This window comes from Talpa europaea (assembly GCF_964194135.1).
Source record: "Talpa europaea genome assembly, chromosome: 5".
Lineage (NCBI taxonomy): Eukaryota > Metazoa > Chordata > Mammalia > Eulipotyphla > Talpidae > Talpa > Talpa europaea.
The window spans coordinates 37,562,109-37,588,755 of record NC_140071.1 but is presented as its reverse complement, the minus strand read 5'-3'; the positions used below and the strand labels follow the sequence as shown (position 1 = coordinate 37,588,755).

At 34.0% G+C, this 26,647-nt stretch overlaps 1 protein-coding gene across 1 annotated transcript in view; it reads left to right on the top strand.

Annotated features, from left to right (window-relative positions):
- Positions 1–26,647, top strand: part of ADGRV1 (adhesion G protein-coupled receptor V1) — a gene marked incomplete at both ends in the record, with an annotated part of 443,017 nt that overhangs the window by 101,137 nt on the left and 315,233 nt on the right. Inside the window, 14 exons of the mRNA XM_084233539.1 lie at positions 1,004–1,179; positions 2,095–2,219; positions 3,379–3,536; positions 3,622–3,768; positions 4,715–4,822; positions 7,475–7,739; positions 8,470–8,592; positions 15,539–15,761; positions 16,086–16,290; positions 18,357–18,503; positions 20,731–20,986; positions 22,474–22,676; positions 24,297–24,473; positions 24,831–25,013. Coding sequence (XP_084089665.1) covers positions 1,004–1,179; positions 2,095–2,219; positions 3,379–3,536; positions 3,622–3,768; positions 4,715–4,822; positions 7,475–7,739; positions 8,470–8,592; positions 15,539–15,761; positions 16,086–16,290; positions 18,357–18,503; positions 20,731–20,986; positions 22,474–22,676; positions 24,297–24,473; positions 24,831–25,013 — 2,496 coding nt within the window. The remainder of the gene's footprint in view (positions 1–1,003; positions 1,180–2,094; positions 2,220–3,378; positions 3,537–3,621; positions 3,769–4,714; positions 4,823–7,474; positions 7,740–8,469; positions 8,593–15,538; positions 15,762–16,085; positions 16,291–18,356; positions 18,504–20,730; positions 20,987–22,473; positions 22,677–24,296; positions 24,474–24,830; positions 25,014–26,647) is intronic.

The window sequence follows — 26,647 nt, the reverse complement described above, 5'->3', positions numbered from 1 at the left end:
TTTGAAGTATTTTAGGATTTTTTTATTGCTTGACCTTCACATTTTTTCTTTTTGAAAAGGGCTTTAAGTTTTAGTTTAATTTTCTTATATACTTACATTTTTTCCATTGTGGTTTATTTTCTAAAAGCCTTTTTTAGTTTAAAGACCTTTCTATTCATTAGGTAAATTAACAGCAAATTAGATTAAATAAATTTTTCTTTTACCGACATAACGACATTTACCCATATGTTTTTATTTTGGTATCTAATAGTAAAACACACAGACCTTAAATGTATAGCTCAATTGCTTTGAAGATATGTACACACATTAACATCTCCATGGATTAAGATAGTGAACTATTGCCATCACCCCTAAATTTTCTCTTTATCTCTTTTATTTGCTGGAGGAAACTACATTCTGTTTTTTTTTGAAGACTCATCTTGCTGGTTCTTGAGCTTCATAAATAGAGTCATTCAGTATGTGCAATTTTGTGTCTGACTTCTTTTTGCAATATAATTTTTCAGATCTGCATGGTTGTACGCATCAGTAGTTGGTTCTTTTTTTTTTTTATTACTGAGTAGCATCTCATTGAATAAAGGCTATTTGTTTATCCATTTTTCTGTTGAAAATCAAATGAATTGTTTCTAATTTGTGTCTTAATGGCTATAACTGGCTTTTTTCACTGAGTAAGACTAATAACACTAATACAGACCAGAATAAGACTAATACTGCAGCTGCCTAGCTAAGGTAGGATGAAGACTTCAAAAAAGGAAGACAAATACAATTTTTAACTCAGTGTTATTTTTAAATGCCATATATTTTAGATACTTGACTACTATACATCATAGTGTTGAAAATCTTTAGTAACTTGAAACAGTTAAATTATGGGGATCGGTATTAAAGTAAATCAGAAGTCATGTTTTCTAAAACATTATTCTGTTGTCAAATTTTTTTATAAATTTCTCTGTATGTTTTGCAGAAATACTGAATTCTAGTTAACTGGACCTTTTCATTTTCTTTTTAGGCACTGCACATATCTGCCATATTGGACACAGAACCAGAGAAGGATGAGCTTTTTGTTTGCACCTTGTTTAATCCAACTGGAGGTGCTAGACTAGGGGCACATGTTCAGACTCTGATAACCATTTTGCAAAACCAGGCCCCTCTGGGGCTTTTCAGTATCTCTGCAGTTGCAAACAGGTATTATTTATTCCTAAGGATATTATCACTTCTGATGCTAAGCAGGAAATGTTTTTGGCATAAAGAAAATCACAAGGAAACTGATCTTTGTACTGTATTTTAAAGGGGATCTTTGAAATGAACTCTAGCAGATAGGTCCAGAGAGGAGGCCATATGCCCTTTCATAATCTAATTATGTCCTAAAAATTGGTGTAGTTAGAATTCTTATTTTTTCACTTTATAATTTCAGGTTAAGGCCTACAATATTTTAATAAAAAGTGAGATATGTGAATTTTATGTAGGTGGGTAAATGAAATGAATGACTCTTGAAACAGGTATAAATATGATTATAGTTTAAAACTCCTTGTGGAAGCTAATCTTTGTTTTGTATCTTAGAAATATTCTAGTAGATCTAGTTTCATTAGTATGCTAAGAATATCCTGACTCACTTTTTTTCTCTCTGAAATGTTTTGGTTTATGTGAGAAGAAACTTAGATGAAAGTTTATTTATTTTTTAAAATATGTAGTGTGAAGTTACTGAAGTCACTGACAGCCAGTGTTTTCTTAGGATAATAGTATCAATGCGCTATGTTTTGTGCTTTTTCAAAAAATTTCATAAATGAATGTTTTTGAGCTTTGTTTAATTTTTACATTGCTTGTCTGTTTTCCACAACATAGGATTTCTCCTTTCAGGTGTGGTCCCCCTAGCTTTTCCACCATCGAAGCCCCAGAGTCCTCTACCACAGTCCATTGTGCGCTCTTCCACTGTTTTATTTTTCAACTTTATAGTCTAGATTTTCTGTTGTATAAAATTTGCGATCTCATCTTGGCCTGTGTACACTTAAGAGTATTAAATGTATACTAGTAATGTAATATATATTTTAATATATAAAAATTATTTTTCTCTGCTTTTCAAAATCCATTTATATCTTTTAGAGCCACCTCTGTAGATATTGAAGAAGCCAACAGAACTGTGTATTTGAACGTATCCCGTATTAATGGCATTGATTTAGCTGTGAGTGTGGAGTGGGAGACAATATCTGAAACAGCATTTGGCATGAGTATGTTTAGTTTCTTATGAGAACAAAATTCTATAACCAAGAAAGATTGCATGTTTAAGATGTACATTTCCCCCCATGAATTATATTCTATGAAGCTGTTGAAAATGGAGAACAGACCTCTGATTCCTTTATTGTATTCACCAATAATGAGTGGCTTTCACCTGTCAGGCATGATACTGAATTCATGGGGCTTAGAATTTAAGGGACAACAGAAATGAGGACAAAAAATCAATGTATAGTTTAAAGTATAGCAAATGTTTTAAAATGGAAATTCTAAGTGTTGTGAGGACCTGAGGGAATGCTTCCCTGGATAGCAAAGTTTGAACTAAGAACAAATGAATGAAGTTGATTACACAGAGCTGGGTTAGAGGAATAAGCGGGAGGAAGTAAGAAACTTAAGGCAGAAGTCTGGAGCCCTACAATTGTATGATCAAAAAATGAAGGATGATGTAATAAATATATAGAGAGAATACAGAGTTTTAAGACATGTGAGTCTGTTTTGGCATTCTTTTTTTTTTAAAGATTTATTTTTATTTATGCATATAAGAACTGGGGTGTAGGCCACAGGTGCGGGGGATGATAAGATTCACCAGAGACAGTGGAGAGCAGAACAGGCAGACCTACTGCTGAGGGGAGCAGTGGGCAAGATAGGAGAGGTCTGCCTCTCCATGTGGGCTAACTCCCTGGCCTAGGATCAAACTCATTCTGCAGTGGCTGCCCATAACTTGAAAGCATTGGCTTTAACCTCTGAGCCACCAGGGAGGACCTGTTTTGGCATCCTTAAAAGAAGTGACATGAAAAATAGGAAATTGGATGGTCATAGTTTCAAATTAATAGTGCAAGATTTGAAAACTGATATTTAACATGTTTCTATAAAAGATGGTCATTATTTAAAAAATTCTCAGATATTTTTATATCATCTTTTTGAAAGTTGATAAAAATCATACTTGGCATATTTCCCTTTAAAATATGCATTTAGTATTTACAAAAATTTTTTGAAAACTGGAAATAGTGCTGAGTACTAACAAATTCTTATTTATTTCTCATACACTCACATCATGGATAGATCTTTATTTCTACTAACAAAGTCAGTGGTCTCACTGTTTAAACAATAAGTGTAGAAGGAATTACAACCTGATTAATCATGTTTGTCTTTCAGAGGGAACAGATGCTGTATTTTCCATATTTCAAAGTTTTTTGGATACATCAGCTTCCGGTTGGTGTTTCTTTACTTTGGAAGATTCAACATATGGTGTTATGTTAAGAAAATTATCTTCTACTATTTATCGATGGCAAGGGATTTTTGTTCCACTTGAGGTAAACATTTATGCTACAGTGCACAAAGTAATATGTACATGTACAAATACTCATTAATTTATTTTTCTTCTTCTTTTTTCCCCAGGATTTAAATATAAAAAATCCTAAAACTTGTGAGGCCTTTAATATTGGTCCTTCTCCCTACCTTGTGATTACTCATGAAGAAAGAAATAAACAAAAACCTTCTGTTAACAGTGTGTATACATTCACCTCTGGACTCAAATTACTGCTGGTAAAGAAACTTCACTTATTAATAGATTACTTAAAAAAAAAAAAACAGATTTGTAAGATCTAAGTGGCAGATAATGTGTGTTCTATGTTAATGTACAAATGGACGGACTTTTTTTTCAAGTTGATACACATTTTAGTAAGATGTCTTGATCCAGGAATATTTTTGTCTGTCTTTAAATTACACCTACATGTGCATATCAAAGGATCAGAATGAGTTTTCAAGTTTTGACCTTCAAATGCTAGTTTGTTTTGTTATTGTGATATTACTGTTATTTTTGTAATCAGAACCTTTCTTAGTTAAATTTTCTTTTAAAAATTTCCCCTGGGCATCCCCAGTAGTGCAAGGGGTTGAGAGCAGTGCTGTGAAGCTGTCCGCAGCCTCTGCAGCACCGGTTCGATTCCTGGCCGGCCAGGGAGCAACCCACATGGTGTGGCAGACCTCGCCTGTCTCACCCACTGCTCCCCTCAGCGGTGTATTTCAGTCAGTCTGCCAGCTCTGTTCCCCGCTCTCTCTTTGGTGAATCCTCTCACCCTCCCGTGTCTTTGGCCTGTAGCCTAGCTCTTGTATAAATAAATAAATCTTAAAAAAACAAATTGTCGGGCCTCCCCTGTGGCCCAGCGGTTGAGCGCTGGGTTGCGAAGCTGCCCGCGGCCTCTGCGGCGCCGGTTCGATCCCTGGCTGCTCCCCGGCCACCGGAGGAGGGTCCCACATGGCGTGCAGAACTCTCCTGCCGCCCGCTGCTCCCCTCAGCAGTGTACTTCGGTCCTTCTGCCTGCTCTGCTCCCGGCTCTAGCTCTGGTGAATTCTCTCACCCTCCCGCGCTTCTGACTGTACCCAGTGTGTGTATAAACAAACAAACAAACAAATAAATAAAACATGCCTCTATTAAAAAAAAAACAAACAAAAAAAAAAACAAATTGTCCCCATTGCTCTGTCTTCCTTACAGGTGCAAACGATCATTATTTCAGAAAGTTCTCAAGTAAGATATTTTACTTCAGATGGTCAAGGTTACTTAATCGTTGCCAGTCAAAGAGAAGATTCTGAATTAACTCAGGTTTGATTCTTTTAAAATGCTTTTTTTTCTTTCTAATACTATAAATAGAAACTCATCAAAGGCATGGTCTGTTGGCTTAGTATAAAAGAAAACTAATTTGATGGTAGTACAGTGTGATGTAGAATTTGATTAGTCACAGTTGATTTTAAGCAGTAGAATTATAAATATTGTATTGTCTTCAAAAGCCAGTGCACATGTAATCTTTAGCGTGAACATTTAATCAGAATATAATTGTGTTTGAAAACATGGAGAAAAATCATACTGAATGGATGGTCTCACTGAAAATTTATTACCAGTCAACATCAGTCCAGAGATTCTCATTTCTGCAGTAAACTGTATCTTATAATCCCAGTAATGTTTATTTAACAATTTTTGTCATTCTTCAGGCTTCCATGCCTGCGTCTCATCTTCTCACTTCCAGCTAATAACTTGGTTGCAATGAAAGCTACCGGGTAGGATATTACTTACTTTGCTAGGACCAAATTCAGAAACCTTGTCTTATTCCTCCCTCCTGTTACAAAGGAGGAAGCATTTCTTCTGTGAAAGCTGGTTCCTCACATAGTGACTCTCTTGCCTTCATAAGGTTGAGATAGTCTGTGTCCTGTATCACTAACCTATTTTTATATTATTATTACAATTAGCATAAATGCAGGCTAGCCAAGCTTAAAAGAAATTGCTATCTAGATCTCATCCTCCTCTACTGTTTCATTTTTCTCCTTGCTATAGTAAGATATCTTAAAGAATTTCTTCTTGCTTTGTTTTTATTTCCTCGTGGGTACTGATGACAACTGTGTCATCAGAACCACTGGCTGGTTTTCTGTCATCTTTTGTAATTTCCCATCAGCATTGAGTCATCTCATCATCAAATTTAAATCACCTCTTGATCTCTAAGAGAAATTTGATTGACTTCTAAGAAGTGAAGATGGCTCACATGTTTTTCTTCTATCTCTGTTATCCTTCTCAGTCTCAATTGTTAGTTCTTCTTCCTTTTCCCAAACTGATAACTTGGACTTCTTAGTTTTAATTTTAGTTCAGTTTTCTTTTCTCTTCACTCACTCTGGGTACTTTTTGGCTTTAAATGTCAGCTATAGGTTGTCTTCCAAATTTATCCATAGTCTTTCCTTTGTATTCCAGATTTATATCTCTAACTGCCTATTTGTATCTCCACTGAAATCTATTTTAAGTGTCTAAGATTTAACATGTCCCAAACAGAAGTCCCGATTTTCTCTATGAAATTTTTTTCAGTTACTGCTTTAATCTCATGAAATAACACCATCAATGCAGTTTCTTAAATAGAACATCAGGTCTTTCTGCTACTCCTTTTTATTCACTCACATCTAATAACTATTAGTTGTTTTTTACTCTATCTACCAGTAATACGGAGTACAGATATTTCTTTCCATCTTTACTATTCCCTCCTTACAGGTCCCCATATTTTCTTATCTGTGCTATTGGAGTAGACCTCTCTGACCTCTAATCCCTTCTCCTTTGGGTAGCTAATCTTTTAAATATATTGATTCATGTTGCTCCTTATTTAAAAACTATCCAATGATTCCCAATTCCACATCAATAAATTCTAAATTACTTAATATGGATGTATACCCATGTTAAGGACATAGAGTACCCATGTGTCCTTAATTGCCCAGCACAGTACTGTTGTCTAGATATTATTATCCTGGTACAATTGTTGTTATGTAAAAGGATCCCGTGATAGATTATATGGTCACCCTAGTGAAAGATACTTCATGATATTATCTCTTCAATCTTACTTTCTTTGTTCCACCAGTGCTGTCAGCTTCCTTCCAGTCAGACCAGTCTTCAGATTTTTCTGCCATAGACAGAAAAATTTTATCATGGCAGACACTTTTATCATGTTCTTTCTAACTTGATTTCTCTCTTAGACCTGTAATTCTCTATCACACTATCCTCACAGTGCTCTCAATCCTCAGTGCTTGTCTCAATTTAAAAATCATGCATTTAGTTACTGATGTATTTATTATTTGCACTTTCCTACTAGTTAATAACATTAATATGGAGGAGCCTATCTATCCAGACATTCTAGTATAATATTAAGTTGGCCAGTTGTTGACTGAATAAATGTAATTCTTGTAAAATTGACCAGATTGTGTAAGAAACTAGGTAAATTTGGGATTTTCTTTTAATTTTAAATATATGAACTCTCATGCTGAAACCTTGCATGCAATGCCACCCTCAGGACTAAAAGGTTGAGGTGTTTCTCTTTATATTCTTTGCTTGATTAGTGAATAATATTACAATAGAAAATTTCTTTTCCAGTTCTGTATTTTTTGTATTTGAATGAATTCCTTCCTGCTTTTGGTTTTCTCTTTTTCTTTCTGTTACTGTCCCCTTCCAAGATATATTTGAACGGATTTATTTTCATTTTACTCTAAATGTGTTCTCTCTCTCTCTCTCTCTCTCTCTCTCTCTTACACACACACACACACACACACACACACACACACTCACACTCACACTCTATGGAGAAGACAGTGAGACCATAAGTTTTGTTGTTTATTTATGAAAATATTCTCTTAAGAAAAGGGTCAAGAAAAGTAAACATGATAATTGAGTAAATTCTTACAAATACTAAATTCCACATCATGAAGGTTTTGTATCTGAACATTCCTGCAGGTCTTCAGATGGGATGGAAGCAGCTTCGTGCTGCATCAGACACTCCCTGTCCGAGGTGTGCTAAGCATGGCCTTGTTCACCAGAGGAGGTGCTGTATTCCTAGCCATTTCCCAGACTGATGCCAGGCCAAATTCCCTGGTACTCAGATGGTCTGGCAGTGAGTTTATAAGTTTTCAACAAGTTCCGATCAGTGGGACAACCCAAGTTGCGGCCTTGACTTCAGGAGATGATATTTACTTAATTTTTGCCAGAGCTATCTTTCTAGGTGAGAAGAGGTAGTATTTTTAATGTGTAAATAGTTATTACTAAAATTATATACCATTCATATAGTATATTCTATTTATGAATGTTATAATACTTTTTAAGATAATGTACATAGAATATTTCTTCATGGCTATGTGTCAACTTACCTCAAGTGGATATCAAAATAAAATATAATTTATAGTCATAATCTTTAAGTGTTCTGAACTACTACTTCAAAGCTATATTAAAGTAAAGTTGGGGGTAGGTAGATAAAGTGGAAATATCTATGAAGACCTTATGCCCACAACACAAAAAGGTAACTTTTTATATGATTGTCCTTGGGGTGCTATGGATAATTTACAGTAGTAATAAAGAATATTTTTAGTAATTTTTGATAAGGCTCTTTCAAATTGTTCTCTAAATATAAATATGCTCTGTTCTGCTTAGTGAAATTTTAGTAGATAAAATTTCAGCATTCCCCAAAAAAACAGAATATTTACCATTGTTTGTTCTTTAATATCAGATCACAGTTGGTGACTAACCATGAAGTAAGTGTACATACTTCATGTGGTAAATGCAAAAAGCTTTTTAAGTGTTCCCTTGTAAGTGCTATTTGTTTAACAAAATGAATTCTGAGGATGTACTACTATTTTTTTTTGGTAATTTAATATTTTATTATAGTTTTACTGTCATTTTGGTCATTTTTCCCTTAAGTTTTGCCTTCAGATTTGACTTTTATTCTATTATTATAGGTGACCAAAATTCAACTGATATTTTCATCTGGGAGAGAGGACAGTCTTCTTTCAGATATTTTCAATCCTTGGACTACACTAATGTTAACAGGATTCATTCCTTCACACCAGCCTCAGGAATAGGTAAGGGATTTTTGACTGCTCAGCTATCCTAAAGACATCATGGAAAGATAGAATGATTGCAACATCATTGAGTAAGATGTAATGGCACATTGTCAGATACTGGGTATTTTAATAAGGATATACAATCATGATTTTTATAACATGTCCAGAAATCCTAGAATTTCAGAAGAACTAACACTTTTTAACTGGGCATCGTGCTTTAGAATAATCACAATGGCTAATATATGGGGTGAAATGCTAGTGAAGGATCAAGAAAGAAAAGTAATTTCTTTTGTTTGGAGAATGACATCATATACATATTTATTAAATACGGAAGCATTCATAAGGGTATAACAGAATCTGCATTTAAAAACTGTTAAAAAGGCAGAAAATAATCCTGAGAAATGTCACCTCATTCTCTTTCATAAGCTTCTAGTACAGTCTGAAATCTTTGCTTGGTCCTCTTCACTTTAATCCACAAATCAGAAATACGAACATTATTTTTATTCACAGTGGTTTTAGAAAAAAGTCTTAGTGAGAACCCAAGGGGCAATGCTGTTGGGAAGCTATAGGATTATTTCAAGTTTGTTAAGAAACATCTTGGTTGTGCCAGTGATAATAAATTAAGAAGCTAAGGGCTTTTGGCATGATGAGACTGTGGGACTATGTCCCAAAGCAGTTGTGAAGAGGACAGGGCCATGCTCAATGAGCCAGCGTGTCTCCTGTCCAGGTGCCCAGAGGGACTTGGAAATCAAGCTGATGGGACTCAGCACTTGAGTCTTGATGAACCAAGGTCCCACTAATAAGTTGAGACACAGCAATTCTGTATGAATTGAGAAGCAGCAGTTACTAATTAGATATTATGAGTCATTATTTAAAATTGTGAAGAATTCCTCATCTTTAAAGGAGATTGGAGAAAGAAGAAAAATACTAAGTTAGTGATTTAAGGTAAAGGACTAATACCATTTGTAGTGTGATTGTAGAATTGGGTAAGAGTCCAGGATGGGGCTTGAACGGCACCTGGTAGGATAGGTAGGAAATATTGTGAGCAAGGGGAAAGGTATGAGTGCAAGAGAAAGACAGAAGTCCCTATGACATTGAGGGTGCAATGCACAGACTAGAGTGGTAGGGTCAGAGAATTTGACTCAGGATGTGGTGGTGGTGGTAAGGTTAGAAACACATAGTAGAATCTAAACAAGAGGGCCTATAATGTCAAGCCAGAATTTGAACTGTGTTGCAGATGGTCCAGTGGTTTACAGTTTGGTCATAGGCACTTATTACCCTTTAAAGATCTGATGACCTTGAAGAACTTTTGTTTGATTGGATAAAATCTGTTGATGTTTATTGGAAATTAAAACAGAAATTGTAAAGAGATTTATTCACTAAAGTAATAAATATTGTGGAAGTAATAAATGTTGTGAACCTAAATGACATATCTGTTATTTGGAAAAGAAACTTTTCCCAAACAAAACCTTTGAAAAAGAGTGGTATTGCTTTTGTTTGTTTGTTTGTTTGTTTTGAATCTCTTCAATGTCTGGTTTAATAAACAGAATGTGAACTCTTATGTCTGCATCTCTAGTCAGCCTATTGCACTAATATTAGTCATACAGCCTTGGAAAATCCTACAGTGCACTCAGGAAAGAGAGTGAAGTAGATAAACAATATCTAGTACCATTATAAAAATAGTTTTGACCTCCCAGGCGCTCTTAAAGGATCTCAAGGACTCCTGGAGATCCCTGAACTCTGAGCATTATTGAGACAGAGAAATCCTTGAAGGCATTTCAAAGGCAAGTGATGATCAAAGGCACGTTTTACAACCCCCAACCCCCCCACCCCCCCCCCATCCCCCAGCAACTCTGGCATGTAGTATCCTTGGATGCAATAGCTTGCAATGGCCCAGGCTAGGAGTGTGTGGAGCTGACATTAGCAGAAGATAAGAAATTGGATTTGGGAGACATATTTGGGTCTAGTTGAACTCATGGAAGTTAAAATATGCAAAGTAAATGATTTTAAGAAAATGAAGGAGATAACACAAATATAGGCTCTATTATGCTTTTTCTCTGCTGCCAGACTGCTGCTTTCTCTGGCATTGAAGCCTTTAGGTACTGTTCCCTTTTGTCACTTTGCTGAATAGGAATCAGATCGTTTATCTCATTGTATGTTATTTCCATGTGTACCCCTCCTTCCTCCTCAGCCCTGTGTCCATATATGTTCTCCCAGACCCCAGTCACCTCCCGTCTGGACACTTAAATCCTTTTGACTTCCACACCAGATCCCTCTGTTGTTAGGGCTCTCTGTCTGTTATTGTTCTGCTCATCTTGTCATTTACTTTTTCTTTGTTCTTACTCTGGCAGCCCATAGATCTTTAATATTATACTATGTAGGAAATGCAACTTGAGTAACTTTCTTATTCACTCAACAATTGGCTTGCTGAAAAAAGAATGTGGATTTTCATCATATGTTTGTTTAGTTTTTGTCTACTTGTGCTTTAATTTTGTTCCTTTATCATTTTTGCTTCTCCTACTGCAAGTTTCTAGTGGACTGACTCTCAGTAATTCATTATGATTCAAAATAGTTGCCTAATGAATGTTTTTAAGGATGATGAGTGCTGCCTGAATGGGCCATTAATTGAAGTTATAGAATTTCCTTTAAAGATTTTTAAAAAATAGAATAGGCACACTTTCTAAAATAATTTGTGAAAAATTCTGCCAGCAGCTTGTTAAGGGACCTATTGTGAGGTCTCTTTATTTCTTTTGTTTCTGTGACTTGAGGTTGTAGAAGTATGAAAAAATTATAGGTAATTATTTAGGATGCTTATTATAGATCCCCTGAAAGCTGAAATTATGCATTAAATAATATTCAAGGACTTTCTTATTTTGAATATGTCAAATATTTTATTAAAAGTATTAGATTGGAGACCTGACTATGAGGATTACATATTCTGGTAATGACTTGACAGAGATTATTGGGTGGTGACTGAATTCTTTTAATGGGAGAGGAAGAATGATTTGACAAAGACTACAGGACATATGAATTTATCTTCCTCTTGTCTCCATTATTATTTAATAGATATTTTTTAGAGCCAATTATATGCTAAACTGGTGGTAAACCTTGAGGAAACAAGGATAAGCAAAATCTGATATATAATCTCTCCTGAAGAAGCTTGACATGTAGTAGGGAAGAGACAATATATAAAATCACATAAGCACTTTTCTAGCCACAAGAGATAGCTCTTATAAAAGAATGTAATAAAGTACTCTCATCACACAGAATGGAGAAGACTTGACTGGGACTAATGGATACCCAGAAAATTTCCTTAAGGAAGAGTCATTTAGTTGCAAACAATAGGATGAGTAGTAGCAGTTAATGTGCAGAGTTGTGCTCAGAGCAGGGTTGCCTTTTATGAAATGGTGATGATGTGGATAAAGAGAGAGAGCGGGGAGAGGAACAGGGACTGAAGAGGGGAGTGTGTGTGTGTGTGTGTGTGTGTGTATGTGTTTAAAGGAGAATTTTAACTGCCGTGGAGAGGATACTGGTAAGAGAAGATGTGTGAGGACAAATTGGAGGTACACGTCACATTTCAGACTAAAGATGTTAAGATGGTAGAGTTTGAAAAGCTGTAGATGATGGAAGTAGAAAATCAAAGGAGTAGTGAAGTCAATTAATTCAGAAGCTGTCTCCCAAACAAAGTTCAAAAGAATTGATAATAGATTCAATGATCCAGGTAGATGAGAGAGAGAATGTGAAGGATGAGACTGCTTAGAACAGATGGCTGGTAGTCCCATAACTGGGATGGTGATCACCAGGGAAGATCAAGACTTAGAGGACAGAGATAATGAGTGTTTGCAGTTATAATTGTAGATATCTTTGTGTAATTCATGTGCAGATATTAAGTACTACTATTTGGAGGTTAGATGAGATACCTAGCTGCAGATATGCATTGGAGGTTCATACAAACAGAGGGCATTTGTACAACAGACAGAGGAAATTGCCTTGAGAGAGACTACATAATGGGATAAGTAGGTTCTGCCAAACAAGTTATGCTGAATTCGACTTTCTAAAGGTCAGATGGCAGGGAATATATGGATAAGGAGTCAAAAAATACAGAAATCTGTAGCTGACATTTGCTGGATGTTTATTATGCCCTAAGTCCTGTTCCAGCTCCTTACTTAACTGATTGAATTTTCAAAACCCTGTATGCTGTTAGAAAGATATTACTCCCTCCCTCATTCCCCATACTCTCAGCTTCACCAAAAATACTACTTTTGGGAATCATATCCTTGGGAAATCTTTTGGACTAAGCTGAGCATCTATGTTTAGTTATAAGAAGTCCATCGCATTAAAAAAAATCCTCTATCTCCATAGGTTTGTACATACTGTAGACCATATGAGCCCTAAATTCCAGACCAGATGTCAGATCTTACCTGTACTAACTCCTCCAAATCTTTCTATAATACCCTGTGGATCGGATACGCTGTATCTCAAACTTTTCTCAGAATCTTCACTGTATCTCCGATTCTGGAATGCAGCTGTCTCCTGCTTTCCAGGCAGTACTCTCTGACTTCTCTTAGTTTTTCCTTTTTATATTCCCAGATATGTAAATATTAGAAATACTTTCTCTAATGCTTAGTCCTGAAACTTTATGTGCATTCACTCCTAAACTAAGCTCATCTAGTTGTCTTCCTTTTAGATTCTTTTAATAAGTTTTGTTAGATTGAAGAGAATTTTATAATCAGTACTAGTTAATATCTTATTCCCCAGAATAGAGATTTAAGGATCTTTTTCCTGATGAATTCCTTGACCCAATTTCATGACCTATTTTCTGAAACAAAACAAAACAAAAACAAAAAACAAAAAAACCCAAAAATCAAAAAACAAATGAAAACTACTTTCTGTATACATATATACAGATTTGAGTCCTTACATTTCCTGCTCTAAATATCTATTCATATGCCGCCTTTTCATATAATCAGATTTCCAGAATGTAAACAGGGTATTATCTCCAAGGATTAAAGTACATAATGATAGGTAGAATACAATTTTGTTCAAGACTATAGCATCAGTTAAACTTGAGAGATGTTAAGATCCATCTCAAGAGTTTCCTCTGTACTAAATGTTCCCAGTTTTTCAGTTTTATGAAAAGCATTTGATTTTTTTTTAAATTCAGGTGTTTTCACAATAGCACCTTTCTTGAATTTTACCTTTTGTTGTAACAATTCGTAAGCTGTGATAGTACTTTAATTACTATAAATAAACATGATCTGTAGTTCTTGGAATGTAAGAGTAAGGAATGGGATTTTCCTTTGTAACCTATGGACTAAAATTTTGGAAGAAACTCGGGGTTTCTAGTTTCACGTGCTGTTTTACTACTGAATTAATCTTATTTGGTTATGTTGATCAAGAAACCTAGCCTGGTTGAGTTACAGCAAAGGAAAGCATTTATTAGGGACTTTAGGACTGCAGCCCTAAAGACAGACCCAAGGACTTGAACAGAATATAGGAACTGCTTGTGGTGGGGAGAGTTTGTATACACAGATTGGCTAATTCACACTCCAGTTGGTTTTATGTGAATCAGGTTTTCAGTTAGTACAGTTCTGATTAGTGGAGCATTTGCCATGTGGTGATTGGTGGGTGTTCTTTGGCTCACCAAAGAGAATTTCAATTTCTTTTCAGTAGTGGAAGCTTCTAGACATTCCAGAAGTACTTGGATATGTTGGAGGCCAGATCCTTAACTGTGTTCCCATTGGGGTTTTAACCCAGACATGGTTCCATTTTTTAAAATATATATTACCTATCATTATCTTTATATTCCAATGATTTTCTTTAGGTACTGGAGTTTGTGCTTGTTCCTCTATGGTTTCTCACTTTTTTCCTCAGTTTTAAGTCTGAAGCTTACCTTGCGGCAAATACAATGTAATAAGCCTCCTTTCCCTCTAATTTCTATAGATACAAATATATGCCATTGCTTTGAACTATTAAGAGCATGATTTCTTAATAACATTTCAAACTATACTCCAATAATCATAAATGTATTCAAACTCTTTGGATAATGGCCTTTTACAATTTATTAAGTAAAAATTATTAAAGAACTTTGTCTCTATTAAAATATTAATTATAAAACAGCAGTAAGTACCCAATGTGGACAGCTTATGTATTTGAAGATCAACCCTATAGATGATTAAATAGCATAAAAATGATAAAGTTGAATGTAATGTAGCAACCTATAAAACTGTAATACTATAAAATAGTATTGTCTTTTAATAAGATTTTATTTTGGATTTAGCCTATTACTATGTCATTATGAATCAAATGGATGGTGACTGGAAAGGAAAATACAAAAGTGAAACATTTTCATTTATAAAACTATCCTGTGCTGTCTAATTGACAAACATTGAGATGAGAACAAAGTGTTTAATATGCATTTGGATTTTACACTGGTGACTTCTTATTAAGTAGAAGTGGGTATGTTGTGTGTCTGATTTGATCAATCTATATAGCATTTAAAAAATACAATTTCAGATATTTTAGAACTTGAGTCATATTTAGTTACTTCAGAAATCTAAAAGCAATTTTGGTTATAGAAAGGTTTTGCTCTGCAACATGGATGGAGCTGGAAGGGATCATGCTCAGCAAAATAAGCCAGAAAGAATAAGAAAAAGAAAAATACCTGATGGTCTCACTCATAGCAGGAATCTAGAAAACCTAAATAAGGGACCAGGAAAAAGAATGACTATAAGAAAGAAAAAATCAAAATCAACAAACAACTATGAACCAGAGGCACACTATGGTGGGGGCGGGGGGAGGAGGGATTGGGATCAAAATAAGGGGGTTGCAATTGTATGGGGAATATAAAAATAAAAAAAAATAAAAAAGAAAAAAAAGAAAAGTTTTGCTCTGGTGCCCAGGGAAGGAGCATATGAGATGCAATTTGGTTTTACTCCAGCTTCCTTTTCTTTCCTTCTTGCAGTCCACTTACTTCTCATTGGCCGAGCTGTTTCTGCTCTTTACTGCTGGAATTCAAAGCTGAATCAATTCTCTTTTATTCTGGAAGCACCTTCTGCTCATGATGCAGTTTTTGTTGCAGTAAAATCCCTTAATTCAAGCAAGAATTTAATTGCTCTAGTGGGAGACATCCATTCATACCTATATGAGCTGGCCTACATCTCAAGCCACTCTGACTTCATTCCTAGGTAGGTTTAATATTTTATCATGAATGTCTTCATGCTTGCCATCATTTTCTATGGTGTTTAATTTCTAAGTTATGGTGTTTAATTTCTAAGTTATGGTGTTTAATTTTTTAGTTATGAACTGAAAAATAGAAGAGGTATTTATAAGCTAGAAGTTTGTTTATTCATATTTCCTTCAATATTACATAAACATTTTTTGGTTAAAATTTTATTTATGAAATGTGATTTTTGCAAATTTTAATATTAATGGTATGAGAGTTTATGAGTAGTCTATGTATATGTCTTTTAATTTGTTATAGCTGACTTTATTTATATATCTTATGCTAGTTCAGGTGAACTGATATTTGAACCTGGTGACAGAGAAGCTGTAATAGCAATAAATGTCCTTGACGATACAATTCCAGAGGAAGAAGAATCCTTCAGAGTTCAGCTGAAAAATCCCAAAGGAGGAGCAGAGATTGGTATTAATGGTTATGTAAACATAACTATTCTGTCTAATGATGATGCATATGGAATTGTTGGATTTGCTCAGGTAATGAAACTAGGGATTCTGCACTTACATGCAGAATGACTTATTCATTGTATTTTTCTGTCTGTTATCAGTACTGATTGATCATACTTTGAGTATCTTAAACCCCTCTCCTTTCCCTTTTGCACCCTCTCTCCTTTCACACCCTATTCTGTATTCTAAAGGGAATTCTAATGTCTTCAGTTTAGAGTCTTGTACATTGGACCTTCTAAGTCAATTTTTCCTAGACCATTTTTGTGTGTGGGGGGGGCGGGGGGGGAGGCGGGGTTTGATCCTTTCATAGGATTAAATTTGAAATGTTGTGAGTTGACTTTGCCCACTTTTAACCCTATTTCCAGAGAATAACGAGTTAGATTCTAAATGATTCTTAATATATTACACATTGTGTCTTGTCCAAGCCTTTGTCTGATTGCCTTTAATAAATATAAATATGCCTTTGTCTTACTATGTCTTTGTTGTGTGGAGAGGGGAGGAGAGAGATATTTATAACTGTATTGTGCATTGTAACATGGATATTCTCTCTCCTGAAGAGCTATGCAGATCTTCCTAGCTCTTTCTCTATGTCCACATTTTGTATTCTTTTAACAGATAGCAAAAGAAAATCCATTCACTCAGTATTATTTACAAAATGTGTCCTGGTTTCTTAACTGGAGTTAACGCTATGGTATATTTCTCTGAAATACTCTGTAAGTAAGGAAAATATAACTGAAACTGGTTTAAACACTGAGAACATTTCTACAAAGGTGGGTTTAATTCTTGCCAATAGATAACATCCCAGATTACTTCAATCCATTCCTTAAAACAGGCTATTATATTTGGTCCACCTTGTGGCAAGATGAGCTCTAGTAGATAATTGCTTTTTTTAAATCCTTATTTTGCTAACTTGTTAAAGGAGGGTAGGTAGTTAGAGGCTTTTCTTTGAAAAGGTATTGTCTTATGTAAACAAATTGTATGCATAGTTTAAAAACAAGGTATTTTCTGCAAGAATGTTTCATTGCCTTCAGCAAGATTTTATTACTATGTAACATTTGTAATAGTGTATTCAAATGCTGTGTACACAAATAGTGTATTCAAATCCTATTGCTGTAAGATGGGCTCTCTACTCAAATTAGTGTCCTAAATAGATGCTTTCACAAATTTAAGAAATTAATGGGGGAGTCTCTTTTTAGGTAACCATAATAAAAAGACAAGAGCAATCTTACCGAGAAGATTAAAAAAATCTTTATACTCCGTATTCTTGCTTCGTTACCTATGGAGAAACCAGGGCCTATTCTTAGAAGGAATACTTTTCGTATTAATTTTGAGGGAAAGTTCACTAAATGTTGGCAAGAGAGGTTTTAAGTGTTAGTTGGACAATGTTATAGTCACACAGAGGTAGAAAGGAGTTTGGAACAAAGAGGCTAGGAAGTATAGTGAGAAGGGAGTAAAGAATTCTAACACAAAGGAAGCAGCTATGTTTGGCAGTAAAATAGTCATGAAAACCACTGAGCAAAGGATGAAACACCATCAGTGGAAGCCTGACAACCTGTAGCAACATTTCATAGAATGTGAATTTAAGAAAGAGAACGTTTGTAAATGATCAGAAATATCACCCCGATTCTTAGGATATCTTTATACTTGAATGGACCTTGAAGATCATGAAGACCAAACTTTATTTTACAAAAAGAAATCAAAGAGCTAGAGAGATTTCTAGAGATTAGACAGGAAAAGAAACTTCTCCCAATTCAGTATGTTTTTTTTTTTTATACAAATGGTTGCATGTTATGTAATTACTTTTAAAATGTATATACTTTCCAAGTATAAAAATAATACACATTCATTAAAGAATGTAGAAACAATAAAAATAATCCTATAAAGTTCACATTTTTATTTACTTTAAATTGCTCTTTTACTTGTTCAGACATGCTGTTCTAAAGTAAAATGGCTATACTATATTACTGGTTTTTAACTATTGCTTTTCAATTTTTGTATTGCTTAGTACTTTGAAATTTGTAAATGAATATTAGCATTAAATAAAAGTCACTTAGGTAATTTTGAGATAACCCCTGTGACTTCTGTTTATTTTTCAGAATTCATTATATAAGCAAGTGGAAGAAATGGAGCAAGACAGCCTAGTAACCTTGAATGTTGAACGCTTAAAAGGAACATATGGTCGTTTAACTGTAGCGTGGGAAGCTGATGGAAGTATTAGTGATATATTTCCTACCTCAGGAGTGGTATGTAATTTACAAAATTATAGGAGAGTCACTTTTAAATTATGGTTACTGTTGATGCATGGGACCAAACCCTGCCTTGTGGATGAAGTGTTTGAGTTTGACCATGTCAACACTGGATTCACATTAACCACCGTAGAGAGGGATACAATTTAAGGTTAGTTTTATTGTTCTGGTTATTGGCCTTTTTTCTATAAAACCAAAATTACCTGTAAAAAATGTCATCCCTTTCAAGGTTCACTATGTCCATTGGCCAAATTGTTGATGTTTTCTATTCTCAGAAGATAAAGCCAATCAAATTGGGGATGGAAACATGGCTTCTAGATTTAGGTAAAATGTAAATAGGGAGAAAGTCTGTGTGAAATAACCAGATGTATGAAAAAGTGGACCAGAGTTGTTGAATAAGTTTCTGGTAAATAGATTCTGAGATTCAGAGACATGGGCAAAATCTGTTAAAGGAGATATGCCTGTAAGAATGTGAGGTATACAAGAATGTGCAGAGGGTGAAGTTATCTTGCAGGCAATTGCTCCTAAGGCAGAGCCTTTGAAGTAATTCTAGAGCTGAACTGGAATCCTTAGGAGCTGTTTGCAGTTGTGACAGTAGGACTGAGAGATTGTTTTATGTATCCTTGACTTCTGGCCATTCTTTAAGTCACACAGAACCTTGTGTAAAATGGCTAACTGAAGTTGAGGGGGATATCCAGTGAGAAACTCAAATTGTTATTCCCAGTAGCTAGGGAATGGATGAGCCAGCAAAGGGATCTGGGGAGAGACTGATATTATGTACTGTTAGAGGACAGTGGTGGAATCAGAGTAAGTCAAAGAAGTAAGTCACTTGCTTGATAGAGTTAAAGGAGTTAAATGATCCTTTAGTTCCTTATGGTTAAAATGGATCATTTCATTGTCTTGAATTTCACAGATTAAATAAAATGTATCTCTGAGGAATTATTTTAAAAGACCTCTCATGGAATTGTCTCCCAAAAAAAAACCAAAAACAAAAACAAAAAACCGAGTCCCTATTAGGCTCCATCATTTATAGGTTTCTGAATCATTTGAAAGATGATTTATTATTTTAAGAATATTATGCAATTTTTATTGTATTGAATATGCAAGCAACCAAAACTATAAGTTATACCTCTCAGGTTCAGTATATACTTATATAGAGAATTATAATACCTTTTCCCAAATTAAGATTTCTGATATAAAAATGATTAAATTTTTAAAATGCACAATGGTATCTTAATTGTATTTAGACTTAGATTATATTTTGGAAGAATTATTTTATTAAAGAGTCACACTTTTGGTGAGGGCCAGGTAGTAAATATTTTAGACTTTGTGGGCTACATAATCGCTTTCTCAACTGCTTGACTTTGCCTTCATAGCACAATAGCAGTGATAGATAATATATAAATGAATAAACTTGACTGTGTTCAAGTGAAACTTCATTTATAAAAAATGGATTTGGCCAAAGGGCAGTAGTTTTCTGACTTGGTTTTATTAATAAGGCTCTTTAGAGTTTATCCTCAAGTGCCTTTCTATGTGTGGAAGTGAGTGTGAACAAAATAGGCCTGTGATGCTAGTTTGAATATTTTTGAATCATTTGTAGGCATATTGCTGGAGAATAGGGTGTTAGTTGGGGAGCCAGGGGGAATGACATATAAGAAGCAAACAAGAGCCCTCTCAAAGAATTTCAGATGTGGTGTAGCAAATTTGGATTTGACTTTTCAGATAATGGAGACTCAAAAGGAGGGTAGATGGACTCTGATTTGTATTTCTTCCTTTCTTTTTCTGTTTTCCTCTTCATTTATTCATTGCTAAATAATAGATCTGTTAAGAGATTAATCAAAGGAAATAGCAATCTTAGTAAATATGTGTAGGGAAAAAGTGTTAAACTAGTATATCACCTTCTTTAATCTTACAGACTTTTACACATGGGATCTGGAACTTAGATTTCTGAAGAGATTTTGTACTCAATTTTTTAATAGAATAGAGAATTTAGGATTTGACACTTTGGCTGCTTGTATTATTTGCTGCAGTTTTAGTAATAATTTACTTTTTTCTTTTTTTTAACAATCTTCCACTTTTAATATATGAAATTTATTTGATTGATTTGTAGAATCATATTATGTTGCTTAAGTATCTTGTTCAGTATTAAAAGAAAATGTAGCCTTTTGATATTACAGCATAGTGGCAATTTAAAAATAAATAAATTCTTTCTTTAAAATTTTAGATTTCATTTTCTGAAGGCCAGGCACTGTCCACAATCACTCTGACTGTTCTTGCTGATGATAAACCAGAGTTATCAGAGATAATGATCATAACACTCAACCGTGTTACCACAGAAGGGGTCGTGAATCCATCAAAAGGTGCTACTATTGATCAGAAGAGAAACAAGTCTGTGATAACCACTCTGCCCAATGATTCGCCTTATGGCTTGGTGGGCTGGCATGCTGTGTCTCTCTTCATTAGTGTAGCAGAGCCTGAAGGTAAATGTTGTTAAGCATTCTTCAGGTAGTACGCTATATTGGATAATTTAATTCTAATATTTACTAGGAATGTAAATTTCTCCTTTTAAATTTTTAAGTTTGACAGGTCATATTCTATTGTTGGTTTTTATTGAATTTCATGATATTATAATTATACAGTGTTTATGCTATAGGAAATAATAACACTTTTTGAACATTATCATAATAGAAATATTAATAATTTTAGTAAATTATTGAAGTGGAAGTAACTGGTTTTTAATTTTACATCTCTTTTCCATTGTTCTTGACCTGTTCTTTTCCTTACTCAGATCTTCTCTCTGTAGATTTTCAGTAGTTAGAGGGAACAATGAGCAACACAGGAAAATGCATATGCCATTCAAAATATTGTTTAACACAAAACAGTAATTAGAATATTTTTTCTGTGAAATGTAAGTGATCAAACTCTAGCCCCTATCTTTCCTTAAATAACTGTTCATGTCAGCTGTAGGATAGCTTTTTGTAGATAAAGATCATTTTATTTATTTGAATAAAAGATTATATATGATATATATTTAGAATCTACTATATAAAAGTTCTAAAATTATAATTAGGAACACATTAGGAACGTAATTCAAGGTCCTTTTATGTATATAGTTGATACAGGGGGAATGACATGTAGTTATGTACCTGGGTTTTCTTTTTTTTTTTATTATTATTTTTTTTGTGGGACCCTTGCCATTGGCCGGGGAACGAACCGGCGCTGCAGAGGCTGCGGGCTGCCTAGCAGCCCAGCGCTCAACCACTGCGCCACCAGGGGAGGCCCTGTACCTGGGTTTTCTTATCTGTATATTTGAAAACCAAAGCAATAGACCTTAAATGAACTGTGCACTTACCCATTCAACAAACATTTTTTATGTTCTTAGTCATTTTGTCAGGAATTATTCTTTAATTTTAGAAAATTAAAGACATGAGATTTGATCATTACAAACTTACAGACTAGGGTGAAATATTGAGAAGCACTTTTTAAAATTTATGTGGCAGAATAAAACTTAAATATCTAAGAAATGAAAAGTAGATGCTGTGAAATACTTTGAGCCTTGTGTTAGGCACTACTTTATAATAACAAAATTGCTCTTCTAATGAATAGTATGATGGCTTTGTATGCTTAATTTTTCATTTTCAGTGACTCAGCATTTGTACTTGGAACCTCTGTTCAACCTATGCATATATTTTCCTTAGCTGTTAAAATGCATGATACTTGCAACATAGAAGAGTGCATTGGAAAACTAGAGTGAGGGTTTAGAACTAGTATGTAATCTAGGAGTAAACAGTGATTCTCAGCACAATTTGGTGTACAAAAGAACAAAACATACTTGGGAGTATATGTTGTCGTCGTTTTACCTTTTAACTGTTCAAAAAAGATTGTGAAGAACATTTCCTAAGTGCTTGGAATAGCACTTAAGTGCTAGAACAGCCATATGTTTACCTGAGTCATGTCCCTCTCACAGAGAACATCACCACCCTGCAGTTGCAAATTGTTCGAGACAAAGGATTAACTGGAGACATTGCTGTTCACTTGTTAGCTAAACCCAATCTCTTATTACATATCAATAACCAAGCAACTGAGAATGAAGATTATGTGCTGCAAGAAACAGTAATAGTAATGAAAGAAAACATAAAAGAAACGTATGCCAAAGTTGTCATTTTGCCGGTGAGTCTAGGCTACAATTATGATATAAAATTAAAAAAAAAATGCTCTGAAAGATAAAAATGTGATGTACTTTTTAAAATCAGTCTTTTAAAGAAGGCTTTTAAATGTAAAAATATGATTACTATAATTTCTCCACTCATATTTAATAGTGAATATTTTTTATTTGGTAAAAATAACTATTGTATTTATTTAGAACTGGAACATTTCAGTGAACTTTGAAACGCTACATTTGGATTGATTATTATGTGTCTAATGAATTCACTCTTTTGATGTTGTTGGGTGGTTATTTGTAAACTAATTATTGAAAGAATAAAATACCCAAATCAATCTAGTTATATTTATTATGACTTGATATGGCAATATTTTCATTTCATGATATTACTTGAATCAAGACCTTAAATTTGATCCAAGCTCGTCTGAACCTTCTCAGTAAAAGCACATTGTTTTCTAACCTTTGTCCTTATCTATAATGAGGATGATCAGACCTACATGGTCCATGATTGAGGCCTGTGACCATCAAAAGGTGACTCATTTCCTTGAGTTTCACACTTTGGGGTGATGGGGTGATGTGATGCCCATGCTGTGAGATACAGCACAGTAGTCAGTGGCTACATTTGGGTTCAGGAGGAAACCAGGTGCTTGTCCATGTTCAAGACTTGCCAAAGGCACATAAAGTTCCGTGTACAGGAACTTTCTTGTCATGACCACTGAAGTGACAGTGAGGAAACTGACAAAGGTTCCACTGGCTTGTCTGGGGCCTCAGCAAAATTTTATTGTCTCCTTAATAGATGCCAAGCACTGCTCTAGGCTCTGAATTCAAATATTTAGATAATGGTTTTAGTGTTTTCTCTTTATGTGTAAAAAGAGAACATTGTGTATATATCTGTTGATTCATAAGAAACTGACACTGGTAAATAGTGTTGCTAATGATATATAATAATATCTAATAATGCTGTTATAAATCATACATTATTGAATAAATGTACTACTAATATTAGTATTTTTTATATTATTAGTATTTTAATAGTAATGTTAATAGTAGGGGCTTCTTGAGAATTTTTTGGGAAAGACATGAGGGATAGGTTAGAATGGGTGGAGGTTTCCTTACCTTTTCACTGTGAATTCTTTTTATCTTTTGGAATTTTTTGTTACCCATTCAAAAATAAAGTAGCAATTAAAAAAAAATAAATAAAATATAGGGTTTGGTTTACAAGTCCAGGCTTGTAAGTCTTGAGCTTTTTCTTTTAGTATGTATTTTTTAACCACTTAACCAGTTTCTCCTAAATTCTGTGGGGGAAATAATACATGTAATACATATTCAGTGGAGTAAGTATGGTCAAAATGGTGGGACAGATTTTTAAGAAAATATTTTATGTGCTAATGAGCATGAGGTTTCCAGTGAAACATGATCAATAATCTTAAACATCCCCTAAGATAAAGAAGTTGGTGATAATGTAGTAAAATATAAAATGTATATGAATATAAAGTGACTTTTTTTGTATATACAATAGAGCTACCTATTCCCATGGACATTTACTTCTTACTGAAAAAATCGAGTTTCCATTGCAAATTATATTGAATATATTAAAATATCCTCCCATGCTTTCCCCCTACCCTCAGGATAATGAACCCGAGTTGGATGAAGGATTTATTGTCAACATCACCGAGGTTTACCTAGTGAACTCTGACTTCTCTGAAGGACAACCAAGTGTGCGGAGGCCTGGAAAGGAAGTGGTTGAAATAACAATTGAAGAAAATGATGACCCTAGAGGAGTTTTTAAGTTTCATGTTACTAGAGTAAGATGTACTTTGATATATTAATAGTAATACAGAAACTTATACTTGCTGATTTTGCAAGTGTCAAATTTTCTGCAAAATTGTCTTTGCTTGCAGATATTTACAATTGTCTGTCTTGAAATTTATCTTTTAGACTAATTCTTAGTTCCCTTTGAGGTAGAGCAAAGGATTATGTATATTTTCACTAAATTTAAGTGTAAAAATTTGGAAGACCTATTATGCATACATATAGATGACTATTAATTTCTGCTTTGATGAATCAACTAGAAGAAATGTCAGAGGAATAATAAATTTAGAGAGATGATATATAAGATATTATTATTGTCTTGCATTTCAATCTGTTTTCTTTCCTTAAAGGATGCTGGTGGTGGTATTACTGCATATGAGGTGCCTCCACCATTGACCCTTCTTCAGATTCCTGTCATCCGACTGTCTGGAAGCATTGGGGCAGTAAGCGTTTATTGGGAAGCAACACTGGGCAGTGCTGGCCTCGAAGACTTTAAGCCATCTCATGGAATTCTTGAATTTGCAGAGAGACAAGTATGCTACTCATGAATGTACTAACATTTTGGGGCTCTTCAAGTGTTTTGTAGGCGTCTGCCAAGAAATGTGCAATAGTGATAGCTGAATATATTACACTGTAAATGTCTCAATGTCAAGCCAAAATGAAATTTTATTAGTTGATGTTGTAATTTATAAATGGACATGGTAAGAACATAGAGACAAGAATTTCATCCTTTTCTGAACTTCCCCATCTGATTCTGTTTTAAATGGAAATTATAAAAGTAGATAATAATTAGAAATACCTAAAGATACATAAAAAATTGCCTAATTAGTCATATTATGACTAAAATAAACCTAAAATAAACCTAAAATTCCTCTGAATTTTAGGTTTTTTTTATTCTGCTTATTTCTTAATGCTTGTAAATGCAAATATCTATTTTATATCTACACTGAAAAGTGTGCATATTTATTACTTAACATCCAAAACTTCTATCATCATTAAAAAAAGACTAAAATGAAAGAAAAGTAAAAAACTGGAAAAAATACAAGAGAACAATATTCTAGATTTGGGCAAATCAATTTTAATTTTATAAAATATTCTTCAGGAGTCATAAATTTTGCAAAATGAACATTTTGTAATAAAAATAAGATGTTTCTGAAAGTACTCAACTAAAAAAGTCATGTGAACAACCATGAAAATGTCAATAATTTCAAATAGCAGTATCTATCCACACGAAGTCTGATTTTTGCCTAGACGAATCTGCATAATATGTGCCAACTTATCAGTTGTCCTTAGGGTGGCATTAATGAAGCTTCAAGATAAGTATATATGATCTAGATTTTCCTACACATAAAGGCCTATTATATTTGAAATGATGAGTTTTAAGCAAAATCAGAACTTTAAAGCATTTCCTGTTAAAAGGGAGTGGTAATACAGATTTTTACATTAAAAGCAGACACAAATAATGATTTTTAATTGAAATAACCTATCTGTATGTTATTTCTTTATGCTTTCCTCTCTCTCTTCTCTCTGTGCTTGTGATTGAAGTCCCATAATTTAGCAGTGTCTTTAGGATCCTCATTATTTCTAAAGTTAATGTCCTATAGGGAAAGTGTGTTCTGTATTCTACACTGTAAATTTGAAGTGCAGACAATTTAATGAGCTTCCATTTTAGTTTTTGATTTTGTTCAGGGTTTTGCCTCTCTTTAAGTGTGATGCTCAGATTTGTCACTTTTCTGTTGTTAAATTAAAGGTTTTAGGTAGAAAAAAATTTTCTGGTAAGTAACTATGCCAAAGTACTGGGATTTTCCTCTGAGCTACAGAAAAAGCTTTAATATGAGACACAGCTAGGATATATTTACAAGTATTAGTGAAATCACATAGATCCAGGCAAAGGAATGATACCCTGTTCATAACCATCTATGAACAAAAAATTGGATTTCTTTCTACCATAATCTGCCTGCATTACGAGAACAATATTTGAAATCAAAGGGATTTATTTTAATTAACACTATGATGATTGTTAGGGTACCATTTTATATCATGTAATATTAATACCATGTATATAAAAGTGTATTGCAATGAGATTAGCTTTGAAAACAATTTTAAAATGCATTAAGAGAATAGGCCATCATTATTTTTGCATCTATAAATAATACTATCTTTTATT